Raw genomic sequence first — 24,800 nt, 5'->3', positions numbered from 1 at the left:
CAATCATTAGATGTTACACTTGTTTACCAATAACACTTATTATAGAAGGACTTGTATTCATGTAATGCAGTTACACTTCTTGTAGAACATGCCTTTCCAGATAATGAAGTACCTGGTAGTCAACTTGTAATGTGGCAGTCGATCTGTGCGCAGGAAGATCCCACAACTAGCAGCGTGATTTAGGATATGTAAATATTTGAGTTAGTCCTGTAAGTATGTCCCATAATGACATAATCACACATGTGGCCTAACCATGCGTGTTAGTTGCAGTTCATCTGCAATTAACTAACACGCTTGTTCTGAGGATTCTGGTATCTCCTGGACTCACAGGGAGAACGTGCAAAGTCCACACAGGCATCAGCCAAGGCCAGGATTGAACCCGAGTCATTGGAGCTGTGAGGCAGTGAGTTCACAAGCTGTGCTGCTGTGCTGTCTGGGTCTCTTAAGCTGCCTTTAGATTGGAGCTGTCCCTGATAATGTGGTAGCCCCATTGCTGATCCCAGTGTTTACATTGCTCAAATTGTCTTGAGATTGATGCTTGTACAGAATAAAAAGCCAAAAATGGGGAGTTCAAAGATTCTGGAGGATTGTAGGGCTGGAGGGGTTTACCGAGCTGGAGAGGATTTTGAGAACAAGGTTGGAATTGGAAATGGTTTATTATTGTCACATGTACCGAGATACAGTGAAATGCTTGTTTGCGTGCCATCCAGACAGATCATTCCGTACATAAGTACATTGAGAATAGCACTAAATGAAAAACAGAATGCAGAATGTAGTGTTATAGATACAGAGAAAGTGCAGGAAGATCCGTAAAGTGCAAGGGCCATAACAAGGTGGATTGGGAGATCAAGAGTTCATCTGTGAGCGTATGAGAGATGAAGTTGAGAATTATGAAGAACCTGTAGAAACATTGGATATCCTTCAGGTCAATTACAAGTTGGTCGGTGGTAAAAAATCCCTGACATATCTTCGCAAACTCTCATCAAGTTTAATTAAAATATTCTGGGAAGCATCATTTAATACAAGTGAGTGGTAAAACCAAAGGATGAAGTCGGTCTTAAATAATTCTACCTTCTGGGTTGGATTAAGCCCCACCACAGAACGATTCCTAGCCCGTCTTACAGACCCACTAACCCATCCACTGATCGTTCCTAGCACCCAAATATTTCTCCCAACTACCAGGCTGAATAAAATTAATCTTATTCTTATTTAAAATTAACAATTATCAATTGTGTTAAAAATGAACCTTTAATTTTTAAAACCAGACCACGAGATGTTTTATTCATTTGTCAGTAGGTTGGTACCAATGGCAAGGCCAGCATTTATTGCCCATCCTTTGTGCTGAGAAGGTGGGGTGAGCTGCTTTCTTGAACTGGTGCTGTCCTTCTGATGACGGTGTCCCGATAGCGCCGTTGGGAGTTCTAGGATTTGGAGCCCGCAGTGATAGAGGAACAGCGATCTATTTCTGTCAGCTTAGTGGGTGACTCGAAGGGAAACTAACAGTGGTCAGTATTCCCATCTACCTATGGCTTTGATTTTTCTTGGGGATGGAGGTCACTGCCTTGGGACGTGCTGTTGCAGCGGCATAGGTAGGCAACAGCAGTGCATTTTGTAGCCGGTGCACACTGCAGCCACTGTGTGTCAGTGGTAGAGGGGGTGAATATTTAAGGTGGTGGATGGGGTGCCGATCAAACAGGCTGCTTTGTCGTGCTTCAGAGTCCTTTCGAGTTGTTGAAACTGCACACATCCAGGCAAGTGGAGAGTGTTCCATCACGTTCCTGTGGATGGTGGAGAGGTGTCCGGGTGGAGGTGTTGTTGGTGGTGGTCAGGACGTGAGTCACTTGCTGCAGGGTGTCCAACCTTTGACCAAGAGGTAGTGATTAAATCTCACCCTTCAAAGCTCCAGCTTCAGATTGTGCTAACGTTAAAAACTTGTGACATCTGAGAAGATGGTGAGATATGAGACAACAACCTCAAGTTAAAGTCAGAACATGGAAGAATTATATTGGATGCGTATCAACTTTTTTCAATGAGTGAATCAATGAGAACATATCACAGCATGATTCCATCACAGACGGAGGCGATTTGGCCCATTGAGCCCATTTTAGCGCCGTGTAAGAGCAGCCCAGCTCCCCCCAGGATTCTTCCATTTCCCCAGATCCCTGCAAGTTCTTCCCCTTCAAACACTTAGCCAGTTCCGTTTTGAATGTACTGCAACTGTACTGGTGCAATCCTCTATTTCCTTTGAACCATTCACCACCAGATCACAATCTGTAGCCTCTTCAAGTCAAGTCACGTCGAGTTTATTGTTATGTGCACAAGTGCTGTGAGGTACAGGTCCAATGAAAATCAATTGCAACATCACAGGCATATAGGTTCAGATACCACATAGAATATAAATTATACATAAATTATAAAGACAGTGAAGAAAAAGTGTGCAAAACTTGACATTAGTGCAAAAAAAAATTAGAGAGAAGAGCATCACAGTGCAAGAGGTGGTCCATAGTGTTCCGTCGCTGAGGTAGGGTTAGGGTTGTGCACGTCGGTTCAAGAACCCGATGTTTGTAGAAAAGTAGTTGTTCCTGAACCTGGTGGCATGGGACTTCAGGCTTCTGTACCTCCTGCCTGATCGTTACATTCATTACTGCACGGTAGTGTAGCGGTTAGCGTAACGCTATTACAGGGGCAGCGACCTGGGTTCAATTCCGGCCGCTGTCTGTAAGGAGTTTGTACGTTCTCCCCGTGTCTGCGTGGGTTTCCTCCGGGTGCTCTGGTTTCCTCCCACATTCCAAAGACGTACGGGTTAGGAAGTTGTAGGCGTGCTATGTTGGCGCCGGAAGCGTGGCGACACTTGCGGGCTGCCCTCAGCACATTCTCAGTAATGCAAAAAAAAAGATGCATTTCACTGTGTGTTACAATGACATGTGACTCATAAATAAATATCTACTGGATTTTTCAAGGTGATGGGGACTGGATCTCACTGCCTGAGAGTGTGATGGTCACAGAAACCCTGAACGTAATTATAAAATGCTGTGTTTCACACAGAGGGTGGTGGGTATATGAAACAAGCTGCCAGGGGAAGTGGTAGAGGCGGGTACAATCACAATGTTTAGAAGACATTTGGACAGGTACAAGGTTTAGAGGGATATGGGCCAAACGCAGGGAAATGGGACAAGCTCAGGTAAGCACCTTGGTCAACATGGACAAATTGGACCGAAAGGCCTGTTTCCATACTGTATAACTCTAAGACTCCACGATGAATCATCCCAACATGACTAGGTCCCAGGTGCTGAGTAGAGGGAAAAGCATCTTTTAACCCAGCATGATCAACGTTTAACAAATGATGTTCGATCAGCAGGTTGTTAATAACATGTTTTAACGATATGCGGTGCGGAATAGATTAGTAGTTCTTGTGTGCCTGCCTCATGAATACAGCCAGTTCCCCTCTCTCCTTTTCATTTCTACAAGGCTGCTTGAACCATGTACTGTGTATTTTTTTTTGTACTTGTATATTTTTATGAGGAGTAAAGTTTATTGATTCGTTTTAAAAAGTGAAGCGCAGCTGAAAGATCTCAGCTGCGGAGTGTTGGGGCTGTGTGACAATTCCCGGCATGCCACAAGACAGGAAGAAGCACATTATTCCCAGCAAAGGCCTCCAATCTGTACATCAGAGTTGTGCTAAAGATAAGGAGCCTCCCAGAGGGCCAGAGCACTGGACATTGATGGGTGTGTTCATACTAGACCAAGTTGATGTTATCATCGTGACACTTAGCAGGACCAGACCATATTAGATTCAGCAGTCAGTCTGTTTCACTCCACTGGTGAGCTGCCACACAGCCTTTCCCATCATTATCCTCTAGATCAGTGTCAAGATAATGAGATGAAGAAGAAAATTCAGGAGCTGTTGCTGATATTAAGTTCCTTCCCTCAGTACACACTTCCCTGACTTAAATTTGGCCACTAAGTCTTCTGATACTATTTCAGCTGTTTTTGGAGCTTCTTATAAGACCATAAGACATAGGAGCAGAATTAGGCCATGCAGCCCATCGAGTCTGCTCTGCCATTCGATCATGGCTGATTTATTTTTCCCTCTCAACCCCATTCTCCTGCCTTCTCCCCGTAACCTTTGACACCCTTACTAATCAAGAACCTATCAACCTCCGCTTTAAATACACCCAATGACTTGGCCTCCACAGCCGTCTGTGGCAATGGATTCCACAGATTCACCACCCTCTGGCTAAAGAAATTCCTCCTCATCTCAGTTCTAAAGGGACGTCCTTCTATTCTGAGGCTGTGCCCTCTGGTCCTAGACTCTCCCACTACTGGAAACATCCTCTGCACATCCACTCTATCCAGGCCTTTCAATATTCAGCAGGTTTCAATGAGATCCCCCCCTCATCCTTCCAGACTCCAGTGAGTACAGGCCCAGAGACATCAAATGCTCCTCATATGTTAACCCTTTCATTCCTGGGACCATTCTCATAAACTTCCTCTGGACCCTCTCCAATGCCAGCACATCCTTCCTTAGATATGAGGCCCAAAAGTGCTCACAATACTCCAAATGTGGTCTGACCAACGCCTTATAAAGCCTCAGCATTACACCCTTGCTTTTATATTCTAGTCCTCTCGAGATGAATGCTAACATTGCATTTGCCTTCCTTACTACCGACTCAACCTGCAAGTTAACCTTCAGGAAATCCTGCACTAGGACTCCCAAGTCCCTTGGCACCTCCGATTTCTGAATTCGCTCCCCGTTTAGAAAATAGTCTATGTCTATATTATGTCTATAATCTGTCTATGTGTATAAAATGTTTATATCATGCCTATAAAATAGTCTATGTTATGAAAGTTTTCTTGATTTCCTGAAAATGAGCTTCAGTAAAATGCTGGAGTGTAGATATTTACCTTTGTTAGGCAGTGCTGAAGGGTGATGTAGCTGGTAATTGTTTTTTAATGTCACACGATGAGGGCCTATTTCCATGTTGCATGACTCTGTGTACCGAGGTACAGCAAAAAACTTTGTTTTGCATGCCATTGATACAGATCATTTCATCACATCAGTGCATTGAGGCAGTACAAGGGAAAACAATAACAGAATGCAGAATAAAGTGTCACAGCTACAGAGAAAGTGCAGTGCAGGCAGACAATAAGGTGCAAGGCCATAACGAGGCAGATTGTGAGGTCAAGAGTCCATTTTTATCATACAAGAGCTCCGTTCAATTGGGATAGAAGCTGTCCTTGAGTCTGTTAGGCATTCTGGTGATCTACAGATATTTGGTTCCAGTGTCGGTGAGAAAATAAAGCAGAAGTAGACTGTCCTGTCACTCGCACCATTCTTTTACCTCAGTGTCACCTTCCTGCACTAACCCCAAATCCTTTTATTTCTCCCGACGTCAATGAGCACCCAACACCTTTGTTTCTGTTTAGTTCCAATCACTGAGATCCCACCTTATTTTAATCACTTCTATAACCAAGTCTAAATGGGTAACTGTTCTGTGTATTAAATCCTTTGGCTCTGAGATCTTCCTCAATCTGTGACGGAAACCATCAATTTCTAATGTGCGGCTGCGGAAATTGCGGACGTCCATCTCCTGAACTTCATTCATTTAGTTCACCAATTGTTCATTATATCAGTGACAAAATGCTAAGTAACTGTCAAGAGAAAATGACGTTAAAATGCTTGCAGTCGCTCAAGAACCTTATTGAATTTACTTAAAATGGTTTCATTTTTCATACATGCCAAACTGTAAAATTAGAGAGGAAAAAGCAAACCTCTGGAGGAACTCAGCAGGTCAGGCAGCATCTGTGGAGGGAAATGGACATCGAGATGAACGGCCATGACCCAAGGCTGTCCATTTCCCTCCACAGATGTTTCCCGACCCGCGGAGTTCTCCAGCAGTTCGTTCTTTGGCTCCAGATTCCAGCATCTGCAGTCTTTTGTCTCCAGATTAAAGAGCAAGTTCAGAAGCATGGGGAAAATGGGAGCAGGAGTAGGCTCTCACGCTTGACACGCCATTCAATGTGATCATGGCTGATCCACCCCAGGCCTCATCTCCCTGTCTGCGCCAGTTCCCCATTGCCCTCAATTCCCTGATACTTCAAAAATGTGAGTTGGTAGGTTAATTGGCTGCTGTAAGTTGCCCCTAGTGTGTAAGGTGAGTGGTAGTTGGCATAACTGGGTCAGTCTCAACTTTCCTTATGACATAGGCCATTCAGCCCTTTGCATCTACGCTGGCTCTCACAGCAATCCCCTATCACCACTTGTTTCCCCTGTAACCCATTCTCTCTCACAAGCCCACCAACCCTCTCAATTCTTCCCCACCCAACCACACCAGGGGCAACCCATAGAACACTACAGCACAGAAAACAGGCCATTCGGCCCTTCTAGTCTGTGCCGAATCTTTATTCCGCTAGTCCCATTGACCTGCACCATCCATAACCCTCCAGACCTCTCCCATCCACGTATCTATCCAATTTATTCTTAAAACTTAAGAGTGAGCCCGCATTTACCACATCAGATGGCAGCCCATTCCACACTCCCACCACTCTCTGAGTGAAGAAGTTCCCCCTAATGTTCCCCCTAAACCTTTCCCCTTTCACACTAAAGCCATGTCCTCTCGTACTTCTCTCTCCTAAGCTAGGTGGAAAGATCCTACTCGCATTTACTCTGTCTATGCCCCTCATAATTTTGTAAACCTCTATCAAATCTCCCCTCATTCTTCTACGTTCCAAGGAATAAAGTCCTGACCTGTTCAATCTTTCCCTGTAACTCAACTCCTGAAGACCCGGCAACATTCTAGTAAATCTCCTCTGCACTCATAATAACAATCAGCAGCTCACCAGGACATGGGAGCACACCAGGCATCTTGTTGCCTATAGCAGAGGCTGCTCTTCAAATGGAATTTTATTGGCTGTAAAGTGCTTTGGGTGACCAGGTGCTATCAAAATGCAGGTCTGCAGATATAAGTATTGCCAAACATGGGTGGTTTTCAAGCATGCAATTTTATAAAAAAAAGGAACATTTGATGCTTTTCTGATAGAAAATTTATTGTTAAATTATCTTCACTTTATGGAAGACTTTCTTGGCCTTAAGAAAGCAGAACAAACATGATTTCTGCCCAATTTTCAAGGTTATTGTCACTTTAGCATTTCTTTTTGCCCTCCTTCAGATTGCACTGCAATGTTTGCACCATTCTGTTGTTTTACACTTGTTACTGTACTCTTGTATTTATTATTACTATGTACACTGTTTGTGAGCTTCACATGAGCAAGGAATTTCATTGCACCCTGGTGTATATGACAATGAACTAATCTGATCTGTGTTAAAGACGCCAGGGTGATAACCTTTATGGTTTGACTTTGATGTTGAGGGTAAGCACTCACTCTGTTATTTTCTGCCTTCCAGGATAAAGCACGAAAACATTGTTGCTTTGGAAGACATCTACGAAAGCCCCAACCATCTGTATCTGGTGATGCAGCTGTGAGTATAAGATGTTGGAATTATATTGCTTCCTGAAGCTAAGGCTGTTTGCCATAATACATATTCACCTTGATCCAATCTCTGTAAATTCTAACACGTTCACAACAGTTGCCTTTTTAAAATGCATCTTAAGGTCTCACACTAAATTAAAGAATGCGAGGAAATGAAAAGGTAAGGCAGGCAAAGCCCATCTGGTTCTTTTGGGGAAGAAATCTGCCTTCCTTACATAGTCTGCTTTGAATGTTATACAGGCCCCACAGCAATGTGGCTGGATTTCTGAAACCATTACTCACCACACTTGGAACACTTCATGGCAGGAGTACAAAAGCTTTTGAATTTGGAACAGGAGTAGGCCACCTGGCTCTCAAGCTGGTTCTGCCACTCGAGAAGATCGTGACTGTTCTGAGTGAACCCTCAGCTCCACGCTCCCACCTGTCCCTGGTAACCTTCCAGCTCCGCACTTATCGAGAGCCTATCATCCTGAAAGGCCTGGACAGAGTGGACGTGGAGAGGATGTTTCAATCAATGGGAGAGTCCAGGATCCAAGGGCACAGCCTAAGAATAAAGGGACATCCCTTTAGAACTGAGATGAGGAGGAATTTCTTCAGCCAGAGGGTGGTGAATTTGTGGAAGTCATTGCCACAGAGGGCTGCGGCGGCCAAGTCATTGGGTGTACTTAAGGCAGAGGTTGATAGGTTCTTGATTGGTAAGGGGGTTAAGAGTTGCAGGGAGAAGGCAGGAGAATGGGGTTGAAAAAAAATCAGCCATGATCGAATGACGGAGCAGTCTCGATGGGCCAAATGGCCTAATTTTGGTCTTATGGTCTATCCTCTCCTTTGTTGACAGTGGTCTTCTGAAGAAGCTTTGGAGAGCCAGTCTTCTATCCACAGGAGGTTGGAAGAGTGATTGATACCTGTAAGATGCGTAAGAATATTCAAAGAATCTGCTTCCACTGCACTTTGAGGAGGAGATTTGCAAAGATTCATCAGCTTCAGAGGGGGCAAATGTCATCTCATCTCATCTTAAATGGGCAGCCCCTTACATTTTTGTTCTAGATTCTTCCGCAAGAGGGAACGCCCTCTCCACACCCACCCTGCCCAGACCCCTCAGCATCTTATTGGTGTCAATCACTCTCCTAAACTCCAACAGATATAAGTCTGGCAATCCAATCTTTCCTCAGACAACTCACTCATTCCAGCCCTTAATTGGTAATTGGTTTATTGTCGTCACATACCAAGATACAGTGAAAAACTTTGTTCTTCATGCCATCCAGACAGATCATTCCATACCTAAGTACACAAAGGGAAAAGCAAAACAGAATGCAGAGTAAAGCGTTACAGTTACAGAGAAAGTGCAGTGCAGGCAGACAATAAGGTGCAAGGGCTATGACGAAGCAGATTGGGAGATCAAGAGTTCATCTTTATCATACAAGAGGTTCGTTCAAGATTCTTATAACAGCGGGGTAGAAGCTGTCCTTGAGCCTGGTGGTACGTGCTTTCAGGCTTTTGTACCTTTTGCCTGATGGGAGAGGGGAGAAGAGAGAATGTCCGGGGTGGGAGGGGTCTTTGATTATGCTGGCTGCTTTACTGATTACCGAGCTGCTTTACCGAGGCAGCGGGAAGTGTAGACAAAGGGGAGGCTGGTTTGTGTGATGGACTGTGCTGCGTTCACAACTCTTTGCGGTCTTGGGCAGACCAGTTGCGATACCAAGCTGTGAAGCATCCGGATAGGGTGCTCTCTCTGCTGGAATCTGCAGCAAACAGCAGCCGTTGGAGGAACTCAGCGAGTCAGGCAGGATATGTGGAGGCAGAGGGATAGTTGACGTTTCGTGTCGACTATGCAGTGTCTCAATCCAAAACATCGACTATCCCTTTGCTGTATAGATGCTGCCTGACCCGCTGAGTTCCTCCAGCAGCTTGTTTATTGCTGGGCTGCAGTGGTTCAAAAAGGTAGCTCAGCAGGGCAATTGGGGATGTGTAATAACTGCCTTACCTGTGATGCCGAGATCCTGAGTAAGAATAAAAGATTGGGAATTCTATTAAGTGATAGCAAAATACCACAAATGCTGCAGATCTGAAATTAAAGCAGTAAATCTGCTCCTGTATCACTGGAGAGAAACAAAATTGGAATTGCAATTGGTATTGGTTTATTATTGTCACATGTACCAAGATACGGTGAAAAGCTTTCGTCTGTGTGCCATCCAGACAGATCGTTCCATGCTTAAGTACAGAGCGGGAGTACTAAGGAAAACAGAGTGCAGAACAAAGTGTCACCGTTACAGAGAAAGTGCAGTGCAGGCAGACAATAAGGTGCAAAGGCCATGATGAAGTAGACTGGGAGATCTAGAGTTCATCAAAAGTTCTGGTGAAAAGTCGTTGACCCGAACTACTGTTGGCTGTGTTTGTGTCTCAACATCTACTGGCTACGTACTTCCAAAATTCCCTTTTTTCATTGAATTGATTGATTGGCAGACAATAAAACAACAAAATTGAACATGAAGATTGTACTGACGAACGCTCAGGAGTACCGGACAGCTGTCACTCAGGCCGCCTTTTATCCTGTCTCGCATGTTTTTGTTGACAATGAAGGCATTCAGTAAAGCTGGAAAAGAAATCTCACACAGTTTTGTTTTATCTTTTTGAGTTTTATGCTTCTTTGTCTACTGACCTACACCCTGGAGACTGGGGACGGTGCTGGTGGAGTGTGACTGAGATCAGTGTGGTACGGATGTCTGTAGCCTTGAGGGGTGTCTTTGGGAATGATCAGTACATCAATATTGATATTATTCTCGTGCCCTTTCAACATGGTTGCTGATCGTAGAACATAGAACACTACAGCACAGTACAGGCCCTTCGGCCCACAATGTTGTGCCGACATTTTACCCTGCTCTAAGATCTATCTAACCCTTTCCTCCCACATAGCCTCCCATTTCTCTATCATTCATGTGTCTATCCAAGAGTCTCTTAAATGTCCCTAATGTATCTGCCCCCACAACCTCTGCCAGCTGTGCGTTCCACACACCCACCACTCTCTGTGTAAAAAAAACTTACCCCTGACATCCCCCTTATACCTTCCTCCCGTCACCTTAAAATTATGTCCCCTCGTGTTAGCCATTGTCACCCTGGGAAAAAGTCTCTGACTGTCCACTCGATCTGTGCCTCTTATCATCTTGTACACCTGGTGATCCTGGTGGATCCAGATCCTGGTGGGCTGGCCTCAGTTCCCGAGCCTGGGCGTCCATGGAGCAGTGGGCAGAGATAAAACTGTTGCAGGATCTACTACTTGCTGCACTGATTGGCCTTGGGTGTTCTCCAATTACGTTGTGTTGGCGCTTGACCAGTGGGCCTGATTCAGAGGGGATGATGGCTTCATCCTTGTCTCTGAGGGATGCTCCCCGGTCACACAAGTGCCCGTGTTGTCCCTAACCTCAGTGTCTGGAGGTAGCGCATGCCGTAGCTCCTCGTGTGTGTGGGTGTGGGAGTGTTGGGTCCCTGCACTGTACAGTTATCACCAGACGCTCTGTCGCAGCAGGGAAACAGGGTGGAGGGTCCCTCGCTGATCCTGGTGCACCAATGCATTTGATGCAATCCCTTGCCCGTCCATCCGACGCTTTCAAGAACTCCCGCCTTCTGCTGACCTCACAGGAGGAAGGAATCCCGAAGTCAGTGGCGCCCATTGAAACCGGAAGTAGTCGGCTGTTCACACATGGCAGAGCTCTTCTGGGCCCTGTCACTTGGAGCTAACTGAACAGATAAGTTGAGGTCACCTACTGCTGTGGGATTTGTTTTCTTGTATTTCCTCCTGGGATGGGCATCGCTGGTAAGCCCAGCATTTATTGCATATCCTCACTTACCTCTGAGGATGTGGCAAAGAACTGCGTCCTTGAACCCCTATGAACTTTGGGTGCTGCTGAACATGTTTATACAATTAGTTCAACACACTGAGCTTGTATTTCTCTTTGTCCAAATCGGTTTTGCACTAACTCTGCACTAAATTTGTATTTTGTATATACCGTTTTTGGCACTCTTTGTACTTGCACAATTTTTCTGTCTGCGTTTATTGTACATCCTCTGTTCTATGTACGTCCTCTGTTCTATGTACGTCCTCTGTTCTATGTATGTCCTCTGTTCTATGTACATCCTCTGTCCTATGTACGTCCTCTGTTCTATGTACGTCCTCTGTTCTATGTATGTCCTCTGTTCTATGTACATCCTCTGTTCTATGTATGTCCTCTGTTCTATGTACATCCTCTGTTCTATGTACGTCCTCTGTTCTATGTATGTCCTCTGTTGTGTGAGTCTGGGGGAAACGACATTTTGTTCTGCCGTGTGTTTTTATAGCATATGGGTGAATGACAATAAAGTAACTTGAACTTGAACTTGAAGATGCTCCCGCAGCGGGACTTAGACTCAGCAATGCTGTAGGAACCAATTTATCACCAATTCAGGAAGGGTGTTCCCATACAGCTGGATTTAAGAGGTGATAGAAAGTTTGGGAGGTGCAGTCGGAGTAGCCGGGTGAGTAACTGCAGTGCATTTTGTAGACGGTGCACACTGCAGCCACTGTGTGACAGTGGTAGAGGGAGTGAATATGGACGTTCAGCTCAAGTTAAAGGGGTTTTATTCAAAGTACGCCAATCTAGATAAAACACAGGCTTTCACTAATCTTTTTCTCCAGAGCGTCAGAGGCTGAGGAGCGACCTCATATATAGAACCTCAACTATAGAAGTCTAAAAATTATGCGAGGCATAGATAGGGTAGACACAGGAGACTGCAGATCCTGGGAATCTGGAGCAACACACAAACTGCTGGAGGAACTCAGCGGGTCAGGCAGCATCTGTGGAGGGAAATGGACGGTCAACGTTTCGGGTCAAGACCCTTCATCCTTTTCCCACAGTGGAAATGTCATATATTGGAGGACGTAGCTTTAAGGTGAGAGGGGGAAGGTTGAAAGGAGATTTATGAAGCAACTTTTTTACACAGAGAGTGGTGGGTGCCTGGAACACACTGTCAGGGGAGGTGGTGGAAGCAGATACAAAAGCGACATTTTGGAGGCATTTAGACAGGCACATGAACAGGCAGGGGATGGAGGGATACAGACGTATTGGCTGTTTAAACTGGCATCATGACTGGCACAGACATCGCGGGCCGAAGGGCCTGTTCCTGCACTGTGTTCTATGTTTTAGGTGTTGTGTGGTCTCTGTACAGCAGTCACTGACTGATTGTACTGAGGATACTTCTTGTTGACAACCAGACAGCAATGGACATAGATTTGCAAAAATTAAAAATTAATCTCCTTGACATTGCTCCAGGGAAATGAGGAGAAATATCACAGAAACACTAAAACAATTGTCTGTGTTGTTCTTACATTTTTTTCTTTTATTTATTAACTGAAATACAATCGGCAGTGGCGGAAGGAGACTATTTAATTAGGAGGGATGGCAAAGTGTGTGTTACAGATGGCAACATGAATTAGGTCGATGCCTCACCCACAGAGCACCCTCAGCCTCTCTCCCCGACAGTTTTGGAGAAGTGTTGCTTGCTGTAGCTTGCAAAACCCATAGGTCTTGTTCTTATTCTGTGTTGATATTTGGAATGTACTTTGACCCATCATCGAATAATTACAGCACCAACACAGTACCAGTCAGAATCTATTAGCAAAGACATGAGCGTGTAGAATGTTTGTACCTTACATTAACAAAGCAACTCGGTGCTGATCGGTGAAGGTGCAACATGTCATAGAGTCATGGGCTCACACAGCACTTTGGCCCAACTGGTCCATGCCGACCAAGATTCCCATCTAAGCCAGTCCCATTTGCCCACATTTGGCTCATATCCCTCTAAACCTTTCCTATCCATGGACCTGTCCAAGTGCCTTTTAAATATTGTTAATGTATCTGCCTCAACCACTTCCTCTGGCAGCTCATTCCATATACTGACCACCTCGGGGTGAAGAAGTTGCCCCTCAGGTTCCTATTAAATCTCTCCCCTCTCACCTTAAACCAATGCCATCTGGTTCTTGCTTCCTTTACCTCGGGAAAAAGACTGAGTGCATTCACTCTATCATTTCCCCTCATGATTTTATACACCTCCATAAGATCACCTCTCAGTCTCCTACACTCCAAGGAATAAAGACCTCGCCTGTCCAACCTCTCCCTAAAACTCGGGCCCTCAAGTCCTGGCAACATCCTTGTAAATCATGTGGGTGAGGTTCTGAGATGAAGGTGCACCAATAATGGGCAACCTGGTCTGAAAAGGCTCATCTTGAGGCCAAGTAGATGCTGTTAACGCAGGACAGATTTTTAAGATTAGCAGTTGGTTATAACTCTCTGACTGATGGTTTAGGAGGATTGACAGGAAAGACCAGCTTCCTTCCTCCCTCCAACCCAACCTTCGTTCCCTCTTTTCCTACTCTCTTTTACTCCCTCACACTTGCTGTCTCTCCATTTCTCTCTCTAATTCTTCCTAAAAACAATCTTGAATTACCATAGGGTCAGAAAGTGATGCAGCACAGAAATAGGCCCTTCAGCCCCTCGAGTCCATGCCAGCCATCAACCACCCACTTACGCGAATCCAACTTCGTTCTCCACACGTTCCCATCAACTCCCCCCAGATTCTACCCCTCACCCACACACTAGGAGCGATTTACAGTGGCCAATTAACCTATCAACCTGTATGTCGTTGGGACGTGAGAGGAAACTGGAGCACCCAGAGGAAACCCAAGTCCTCCCGCATCACAAAGATGTGCAAATCAGTAGATTAATTGGCCGCTGTATCTCTCTATGACTCTATAACTCTAAGACTATGACAGAGACTCTACAAGGAACAGCGGTAATACATCATGAAATGTGCATTCAGATTTACTGGATGTTTCTCTTTCACAGAGACTTTTTCCCAGGGCGACAATGGCTAACACGAGGGGACATAATTTTAAGGTGATTGGAGGAAGGTATAAGGGGGATGTCAGGGGTAAGTTTTTTACACAGAGAGTGGTGGGTGCGTGGAACACACTGCCGGCAGAGGTTGTGGGAGCAGGTACATTAGGGACACTTAAGAGACTCTTAGATAGACACATGAATGATAGAAAAATAGGGGGCTATGTGGGAGGGAAGGGTTAGATAGATCTTAGAGCAGGATAAAATGTCAGCACAACATTGTGGGCTGAAGGGCCTGTACTGTGCTGTAGTGTTCTATGTTCTATGTTAATCAACAATTGAGTTTTTAAAGCAAGCTTTAATAAAGGCATTTATAAAGTTAATGAATGGTTAAATATCAGCCAAGTACACTCTAATATTATTTCTCCATAGACATAATAATAAACAACTTGTCCCTACCCTCACAGTTCCAGAGACCCGGATTCGATCCTGACCCCCGGTGCTATCTGTGTGGAGTTTGCACGTTCTCCCTGTGACCACATGGGTTTCCTCTGGGTGCTCCGGTTTCCTCCCCCATCCCAAAGATGAGATTGGTAGGTTAATTGGCCATGAATGTGAGTGTTAGAATCCAGTGGGAAGTTGATAGAACTGTGGAGGGAATAGAATGAAATTAGTGTAGGATTAGTGTAAGTGGGTGCTTGATTGATGGCATGGATTAGATGGGCCACGGATCTGTTTCCATGTCTCTATAACACTCAACACATGGTCACTGGGACATTTCTCTTCCATTGCAATTGTGGGCAGGCAGGGTAATAAGGTGGAGATTGAGGCACAGAGGGTCAGTGAGAGCTTAAACTGGAGATTCAAGGCCCGGTTTGTGCCTGACCCAGATGTAGTTAGAAGTTATTTAGTTTGAGGCAGGTAAGCCAATCCAGGAATGTGGGGAAACGTGGCACTTTTATCATTTTGTACACGTAGGTGTTACCGATTAAAATGCGACTCCAACTATTGCTGCTTCTGTCTATTTACATTGCCTTGAAAAAAATGCTGCTTCTGATTCAGATTAGGCCTAATTTTACCAAAATATTTATAATTCAACCTGTGCAGATGATATGAAAATCCCAAGGGTTCCGATTGTTGGACCTCTGGGTTATGTTGCGATATTGTTAGAGGCACATCTCTGAGACAAAACGATCCACCGTGTTTGGGGCAGTGGCAGGTATCAGTACAAGCAGGAGAACGGCTACGACGGCCTAGAATTTGTAGCATGTGCAATGTTTTATTCTATCAATTTTTAAGATTGTTTTCTGTATTAATAATGTGCACTGTTTGGTGTGAAATCTGAAAATAACGAATGTATAATTACAATGGAGGCCACCTAGACCATCAAAGAAAGGATAATGGCCTGAACTGTGATTACAATACCTTTGAAAATGTCAGTGTTCATTGTCATTACTCTCCGAAATTGGCAGCTCCTTTGGCATTTCTGTGCGAGTAGCTTAATGTGGCAACCCATTGTTACTGTCAGTGACCTAGCAAAATAGCTGACCTTTCACCTCCGAATCAACGGAGAAGCAAACTCCACTTCTAGACTCCCTGAAGAGAGCAGAGGGACAGAGCTGCCAGTCAGCACATGCTGTGTTGCTGCAGAAGGTCGATTTAAGTCCAGGCTGTGTCTGGGAGCAGTTAAAAGCTAGCAGTAAAGTGACGAAAGGTGTCTTCAAGAGAGCTGTCAACAACTTCCACAAGGCACCAGTGAGGAGTGTGATGGAGTAATCTCCACTTGCCTGGATAAGTGCACAGCTTCAACACTCAACACCATCCAGGACGAAGCAGCCCATCCACCATCTTAAATACTCCCTTCCTCCACCACCAGAGGACAGTGTGTACTATGTACAAAATGCACTGCAGTTACCCTCCAAGATACTCAAGCCTGAGGGGCACGGTAGTGTAGCGGTTAGCGTAATGCTTTACAGCGCCAGTGACCCGGGTTCAATTCCCACCGCTGTCTGTAAGGAGTTTGTACGTTCTCCCCGTGTCTGCGTGGGTTTCCTCCGGGTGCTCCGGTTTCCTCCCACATTCCAAAGACGTACGGGTTAGGAAGTTGTGGGCGTGCTATTTTGGCACCAGAAGTGTGGTGACACTTGAGGGCTGCCCCCCCAGAACACTCTACGCAAAAGATTTGTTTCACTGTGTGTTTCAATGTACATGTGACTAATAAAAATCTTATCTCTACTACCAAGAGGGACAAGGGCAGGAGGCCCCGGGGAACACCACCGCCTGCAGGTTCCCCTTCACACCATCCTGACCTGGAAATATATCTCCAGTCCTTTATCATGGCTGAGCCTAAGTCCTGGGATTCCCTCCCACCACAGACCCGTGGAAGGACTGCAGCGGATCACGAAGGTAGCTCACGTCCACCTTCTCGAGGGCAGTTAGGGATGGGCAATAAACACTGTCTTTGTCAGTAACACTCGCATCCCTAAAACTGAATAAAGACAGCTCAGGAAAGCAAAAGTAGAATGACTTCCAGAACAAAAGCCAGCCATTTTAATTCCACTTCCGACTCCCACACCGACATGTCTGTCCACGGCCTCCTCTACTGCCAAGTTGAGGCCAGATGCAGATTGGAGGAACAACACCTCATACTCTGTCTTGGTAGCCTCAAACCTGACGATATCAACATCGATTTCTCTAACTTGTGGTAACCACTCCCCTCTGTCCTGTCCTCTTTTCCCTTATCCCAATGGCCGCTTCATAAAATAAGGTAAGATAAGATCAGATCTCTTTATTAGTCACACGTACGTCGAAACACACAGTGAGATGCATCTTTTGCGGAGAGTGTTCTGGGGGCAGCCCGCAAGTGTCGCCACGCTTCCGGCGCCAACATAGCACGCCCACAACTTCCTAACCCGTACGTCTTTGGAATGTGGGAAGGAACCGGATCACCTGGTAGGAGGAAACCCACGCAGACACTACCCCGCCTCTTTTCCCTCCCCCACCCGCTTGATCTGCCCCTCACCCGCAACTTCCAACCTCTGGTTCCCCACCTCCTTCCCTTTATTCCATGGTCCGCTGTCCTATCCTATCAGATTCCTTCTTCTTCAGCCCTTTGCCTCTTTCACCTATCACCTCCCAGCTTCTCACATCACTCCCACTTTTCCCCCCACCTCCCCCACCCACCTACCTTCCCCCTCTCACCTGGACTCACCTATCACCAGCCTGCGCGCATTCCTCCCCCTCCCCCTCCCCTTTTATTCTGGCTTCTGCCCTCTTTCCTTACAATCATCATGAAGGGTCTCGGCCCAAAACATCGACCGTCCATTTCCCTCCACAGATGCTGCCTGACCCGCTGAGTTCCTCCAGCATCTTGTGTGTTGCTCCAGATTTCCAGCATCTGCAGAATCTCTTGTGTCTCCGAAAACAGAATGATACCATTTCTTTAATAAAACACCAAACATCACCTCGTATCTGGATTTCTTTCCACCACAGACTGACTGAAGTTTGGCTTCAGTCTGGCATTCAGGGCTGAAATGTAATGATATCCTGTTGGAGACCTGCTCCCCATTCCTGAACCCCTGCCATGCTCCTAGGGAACCTCCTGGATACAAAGTCAGTCTGAACGTTCCCACTGACTTTCACAGCTCAACTGTTACATTTTTGGGGATCCAAATTATCAACTAAAATCATCCGTTGGGAAAGGAATCTTGTAAAGTGTAGGGGTGTTGTACTGGCATAGGCATGGTTAATGAAACGCATGGACCCCAGTGCCAATTCCCAGTATCATAGAATTGTACAGCAAAGTAACAGGCCCTTCGGCCCATTGTAACAGTGCCTATCGATACTAATCCCACATCTGCATTAATCCATATAAGATAAGATATCTTTATTAGTCACATGTCCATCAAAACACACAGTGAAATTCATCTTTTGTGTGGAGTGTTCTGGGGGCAGCCTGCAATGTCATCACGCTTCCGGCGCCAACGTAGCACGCCCACAACTTCCTAACCCGTCCGTCTTTGGAATGTGGGAGGAAACCAGAGCACCCGGAGGAAACCCACGCAGACACTGGGCGAACGTACAAACTCCTTACACACAGCAGCGGGAATTGAACCCGGGTCACTGGCGCTGTAATAGCGTTACACTAACTGCTACACTACTGTGCCTGCCTCCTATCCCTCTATGCCTTGCTCATTCAAGTACCTCTTAAATGCTGGAATCATTCACAGACCTTAGGGACTGCACAGTGGCGCAGCTGGTAGAGCTGCTACCTTACAGCTCCAGAGGCCCGGATTCAAGCCTGACCTCAGATACTGTGTGTGGAGTTTGCACGCTCTCCCCGTGTCTGCGTGGGTTTGCCCCGGGTGCTCTGGTTTCCTCCCACATCCCAAAGGCGTGTGGGTTGGTGGGTCAATTGGCTGCTGTAAATTGCCTCTCGTGTATGGCTGAGGGGTGGAATCTGGAGTTGATGGGAAAGTGGGGAGAATGAAATGGGATCGGTGTAGGATTAGAATAAGTGGATGGTTGATGTTCGGCACAGACTCAGTGGGCTGAAGGGCCTGTTTCCATGGTCTGTGACTCTATTAGTATCTCTGGTGATGCTTCAGCAACTGTTCTTCAACCAGATGAACTTTCACATCTTATATTTGTTCTCTGGACCGCAAGGGGGTTATTTCCATGGATCATTAATAAATGAGTGCAGACTAATTCAATAGATAAGTCTCCTTAACTGTTGACCGACAACTCTCTGGGGGTAGGGAGTTACTGCTGGAAGCCAGATGACCTGGCCAAGATCGATCTGAGCAGTTTATGATTATGTCCAGAAAGCATTTTTCTAATGCCTTAATGCATTGTCAGTGAACTGCTGAACTAGACTGATCGCCACCGAGGAAGCTGTAATTGACCTTGGAAGCTTTGGGCTTTTGACAAAGGAGGCACTAATACAAGGTGAGGTGGGGCACGAAGAGTGACAAGGCTTAATGTGATTCTTACTCCGATTGTGAAAAATATCAGACACTTCAAATGCACTTCTCTAGGAAAATATATCTCGACACTCCTTGGATTGAAGGGAATAATTGATACAGTGTGTGCCTTTGTTCTCCAGACCCTTTAACCTTGTGAGACCCATAGAGGCACTTTCTCCCTTTGAATCTCATATCCTGCCCTCCCCAGTAAACCCTGGCAGATTTCAAGAAGTCAGCCCCAGAGTGCAATTCAGCACACGCAGTGTGTTCTTGCTGCAGTGAAGTGCTTGAGGCAAGAGGTCTGTTGGGTGTTAAGCTGTGAGGGACCAGTTATCTTGGGTCTTGCCTGAGTCATGGAGTAATACAGCACAGAAACAGGCCCTTCGGCCCAACTGGTCCATGCCGACAAAGATGCTCATCCAAGCTAGTCCCATTTGCCAGCGTTTGGCCTATATCTCTCTAAATCTTTCCTATCCATGTACCTGTCCAACTGTCTTTTAAATTTTGTTATTATACCTGCCTCAACCCCTTCCTCTGGCAGCTCATTCCACGTACATACCACCCTTTGTGTAACAAAGTTGCCCCCCAAGTGCCTATTAAATCTCTCCCCTCTCACCTTAAACCTATGCCCTCTAGTTCTTGAATCCCCAACCCTAGGAAGAAGACTGAGTGTATTCACCCTTTCTATGCCCTTCATAATTTTACAAAGTCACCTCGCAGTCTCCTATGCTTCAAGAGAAGAAGTCCTAGCTTGTCCAACCTCTCCTCAGTCCCTCAAGTTCTTGCAAAACCCTTGTAAATCTTTTCTGTGTTCTTTCCAGTTAAATAACATCTTTCCTACAGCAGGGCAACCAGAACTGAACACAATACCCCAAGTGCATTTGGTTGCTGTATCAATGGGGTCAGAACAATGTTGTAAGTTGTCATTTACACAGGACACTTGGGCAGAGTCTGATCCAAAGGTTGATATAAAGAAAAATCTGTCGCACCTTTCACACCCCGTGTAGGATATCAGGATAACTCTCTTTCAACGTATTGTCACTGCTGCAGTGTTGGAAGCACACAGCAATTGATTTGCTCACAGTAAGCTCCCACAGACTGCATTGTGAAAAGGACCACAGGGTCTATTAGTGATTGGTAATGTCAAATACTGGAGGGCAAAGCTTTAAAGTGAGAGAGGGAAAGGTCTGAAGGAGATCTACAAGGCAAGATTTTTTACACAGAGGGTGGTGGGTGCCTGGAACGGGCTGCCAGGGGAGGGGGTGGAGGCAGATAAAACAGCAATGTTTAGGACGCACTTAGATAGATATGAAGAGGCAGGGAATGGAGGATTTTAGACCATGTGCAGGCAGATGAGATTAGTTTAATTTGGAATTATGATTAGCACAGACACGATGGGCCGAAGCGCCTGTTCCTGTGCTGTACTGTTTGATGTTCTATGATGTTAACTGAGGGATAAACTTGGCCAAAAAATTGAGGATACATTGTTCCCCTGGAGCATTGTGGTCAATAGCCTCAGGTGACCAGATTTTACATCCATTTATTGTTATGTTTCAAAGGTGATCAGGAATGTCTCACACAAATTAAGGCAGTGATATGGGAAACAACTAGACTTAATATCAACGTATCTAAAACTATTCCTTCCAGTTATGTGTTAGGATACAGAATGAAGTGTAATTACCAAAATGAGAATTGAATACTGTAGGTCCCATCACTGGAACAAATTATTTTCTTGAAGGCAAAGCCTCTCACCCTTGACATTCAATGGCATCAACATCACCAAGTCTCCTGACTATCAACAGCCTGAGGACAGCCGTTGAGCAGAAACTCAACTGGACCGGACACAGGAGCAAGTCAAAGCCTGGGTATCCTATGCTGGGTGACTCACCTCCACCCTTCCCACCAGCCACAATAACGAGAGAATCTGCTGGGGACAGTCGGCAAAGAGTGGACAATGTCCGTGTGTGTTTTAGGCAACTTGAGGATGAGTTAGAGGGACCATCAGGAGAGCAGAGTGTTTCTAAGGGAATTGGTCATCACAAAGGTTCAATTAAGTTGGATCACAGTGAGGTTCTAGTTAACAAATGTTCTTATTCTTCCTGCTTTAAGATACCTTTATTAGTCATGTGTACATCGAAACACACTGTGAAATGCATCTTTGTGTAGAGTGTTCTGGGGGCAGCCCGCAAGTGTCGCCACGCTCCAGGTGCCAACGTAGCATGCCCATAACTTCCTAACCCGTACATCTTTGGAATGTGGGAGGAAACCGGAGCACTCGGAGGAAACCCACGCAGACACAGGGAGAATGTACAAACTCCTTACAGACAGCAGCCGGATTTAGCTGTAAAGCATTACGCTAACTGCTACGCTACCTTTCCTGTATGCAACACAGACTGAGTCAGGAGATTGTGAATTCAGGACCTCACCCATAGATGGGAGCACTAAAATGGAGGTTGGTGCTTTGCTCAGCCTATCAGATGAGATGTCAGATGCTTTAGGGTTAGGGTTAGTGTAGCGGTTAGCGTAACGCTATTACAGCGCCAGCAACCCGGGTTCAATTCCGGCCGCTGTCTGTATGGAGTTTGTACGTTCTCCCCGTGTCTGCGTGGGTTTCCTCCAGGTGCTCTGGTTTCCTCCCACATTCCTAAGACGTACGGGTTAGGAAGTCGTGGGCATGCCATGTTGGCGCCGGAAGCGTGGCGACACTTGCGGGCTGCCCCCAGAACACTCTACGCAAAAGATGCATTTCACTGTGTGTTTCAATGTACATGTGACTAACAAAGCTATCTTATCTTATAATCTGTTTTGCACAACAACAACTCACTGAGACAATGTCCTGGGGCAGCTGAAAGAAAACAAGATGAGCAAAAAGCCCCAGACACCACTCACCCACTCACTGCCAGTGAGCTCCATGTACCTTTATTGGGTGATCATGGGGTGTGGGCAGTGCTAGTAGTGTATGGTTAGTGCACCCATGACAAATTGGGTAGGTTCATTTCCACATCATGTTCTATTCTTGGACGTTTTATTCTTTGATGAAAAATCTATTGTTGTTGCTATGGCTTTTCATGATCGAAATATTCAGGACACTAGGGAGAATGATAGGGTCAATAAGGAGTTCAGAAAGTTGAAGGGTAAAATAGATGCTGGTAGATTGAAAGTCAAAGTCGAGTTTATTGTCTTATGCACAAGTCCATGTGTGCACAGGTGCAATGGAAAACTTACTTGCAGCAGCATCACAGGCACAGAGCATCGTATAAGGGGAATTCACAAGAAAAACATAAATCAAACATAAATTGTACACAATTTTTACAAGACATGGCACAATTAAAGAAAGATGAACTCCAGTTTAGTGCAAAATGATTAAAGTGGTCATAGTGTTGCTAAACTCTAGTGATTAGGGTTGTGTCAGTTGGTTCAAGAACCGAATGGTTGAAGGGAAGTAGCTGTTCCTGAACCTGGTGGTGTGGAACTTCAGGCTTCTGTACCTCCTGCCCGATGGTAGCTGTGAGAAGATGGCGTGGCCCGGATGGTGGGGATCTTTGATGCTGGATGTTGCCTTCTCGAGGCAGCGCCTCCTGTAGATACTCCCGATGGTGGGGAGGGATGTGCCCGTGATGTATTGGGATGAGTCCCCTACTCCCTGCAGCTTCTTATGTTCCTGCAAATGTAGGAGCTGGACAAATCCAGATACATGTTCAAGAGAAATTTACTTCATTATAAGGATAACTTTGCAAAATCCAAATCAAAAACTGCAGGTGCTGGGAATGCTCAGCAGGTCGGCCAGCATCTGCAGAGAGAGATACAGAGTTAACATTGCAGGATGAAGGGTCTTTGACTGAAGCATTACCTCTGTTTCTCTCTCCACAGATGCTGCCCGACCTGCTGACTGTTTCCAGCACCTGCAGTTTTAATCTTGCACAATTAAAATCATTTTTATTGAATGAAGGAGCTTAAAAGAGCGATATATGCCATGAATCAGGCAAATGCAAAATGTTTTATTTCTTTGGGCTCTCAAGATGCCTTACATAAAGAGTGTGTATATAATATTAAGCAATGTTCTCACAAATTTACCCAAATCTCAAGCTGTACATGTTAACAGCTCTTGTTTATTCCAATTGGAAAACTTCCACTAATGAGGCAACAGTGTGGAACAGATTTTCTCTATCCTTCTGGGCTCATGAAATTCGGAATAGATGAGACAACAAATAAGACATCTCAATGCAAGTATTCCCAGTGTCCTGGCTTTTGAGGCTCCCACTGCTAGCACTGTTGGCTAGACGGGCTGACAGTGGCCGCAGTGCGTGCTGATGGAAGAATGTGACCTGAAGCTGCTCTTCGATGACCCTTCAGGTTTCAGGTTTCAGGTCGAGACCCTTCACCTGGACTGAAAGATAGAGAGAAGGTGGCCAGTACAAAGGGGTGAGGGGAAGGGGTGAGGCAAGAGCTGGCTGGCAATAGTTGGATCCAGGTGAGGAGGGGGGATAGGCAGACAGAAGAGTGGAAAAGGCCGGGAGGTGATAGGTGGAGGCGACAAAGGGCTGCAGACAGTGGGGTCTGAATGGGAAGGAAGGTAGGGCATGGAACCAAATAAGGGAGATGGGGAGGGCAGATGGGAACAGTGGGGGGGGGGGGGAGGGGGCCCAATGGGGGGAGTCTGTGGGTGATTGACACGTAGGTGGCTGAGGGGAGAGAAACAGGGTGATAGGCGGCTGGGGGTTGGTGGGTGTATGTAGGGGGAACTGGGTAGACCAGGAGGAGAGAGAAAGAGGAGCAGGTTCGGGTCGATACCCTGCATCAGGACTGAGATTGGAGAGGGAGGATAGCCGATAGGGGAGAGGTTGAGGGGTGAGATGAGGCCAGTATGTGACAGGTGGACCAAGGAGATGTGAGGGATGATTCTACGAAACCCCTCTCAAGGACCTCCAGTGCGGTGACCCAACCTTCCAACTGCTAAAAAAATTCCATAATTCAAGAATGAATCTAAACAATTGATGTGAGGTGATGCACTTTGGGAGGACAAACCAGGGTTAGACTGACGCAGTGAATGGTAGGGCTCTGAGGTGTGCGGTAGAACAAAGGGACCTGGGAACACAGGTCCCTAGTTCCTTGAAAGTGGCGCCACAGGTAGATAGTGTTGTAAAGGGAGCTTTTGGCACTTTGGCCTTCATAAATCAGGACAGTGAGTACAGGAGTTTTACTGTTACGTTGAAGTTGTACAAGATGTTGGTGAGGCCTAACTTAGAGTATTGTGTGCAGTTCTGGTCACCTACCTACAGGAAAGATATAAATAAGCTTGAAAGACTGCAGAGAAAATTTACATGGATGTTGCCGGGACTTGAGGACCTGAGTTATAGGGAAAGGTTGAACAGGTTGGGACTTTATTCCCTGGAGCGCAGGAGAATGAGGAGAGATCTCATAGAGGTATATAAAATTATGAGATAGGGTGAATGCATGCAGGCTTTTTCTCCTCAGGTTGGGT

At 45.9% G+C, this 24,800-nt stretch overlaps 1 protein-coding gene across 1 annotated transcript in view; it reads left to right on the top strand.

Moving 5' to 3' along the window:
• Positions 1 to 24,800, top strand: part of camk1da (calcium/calmodulin-dependent protein kinase 1Da) — a 361,859-nt gene that overhangs the window by 191,211 nt on the left and 145,848 nt on the right. The window contains exon 3 of the mRNA XM_052033511.1: positions 7,406 to 7,480. Within this exon, the coding sequence (XP_051889471.1) occupies positions 7,406 to 7,480 (75 nt within the window). The remainder of the gene's footprint in view (positions 1 to 7,405; positions 7,481 to 24,800) is intronic.

Source organism: Pristis pectinata, chromosome 19, assembly GCF_009764475.1.
Source record: "Pristis pectinata isolate sPriPec2 chromosome 19, sPriPec2.1.pri, whole genome shotgun sequence".
Classification (NCBI taxonomy): domain Eukaryota; kingdom Metazoa; phylum Chordata; class Chondrichthyes; order Rhinopristiformes; family Pristidae; genus Pristis; species Pristis pectinata.
Note: the sequence above shows the minus strand (reverse complement) of the source record. Positions and strands in the feature narration are given on the sequence as shown.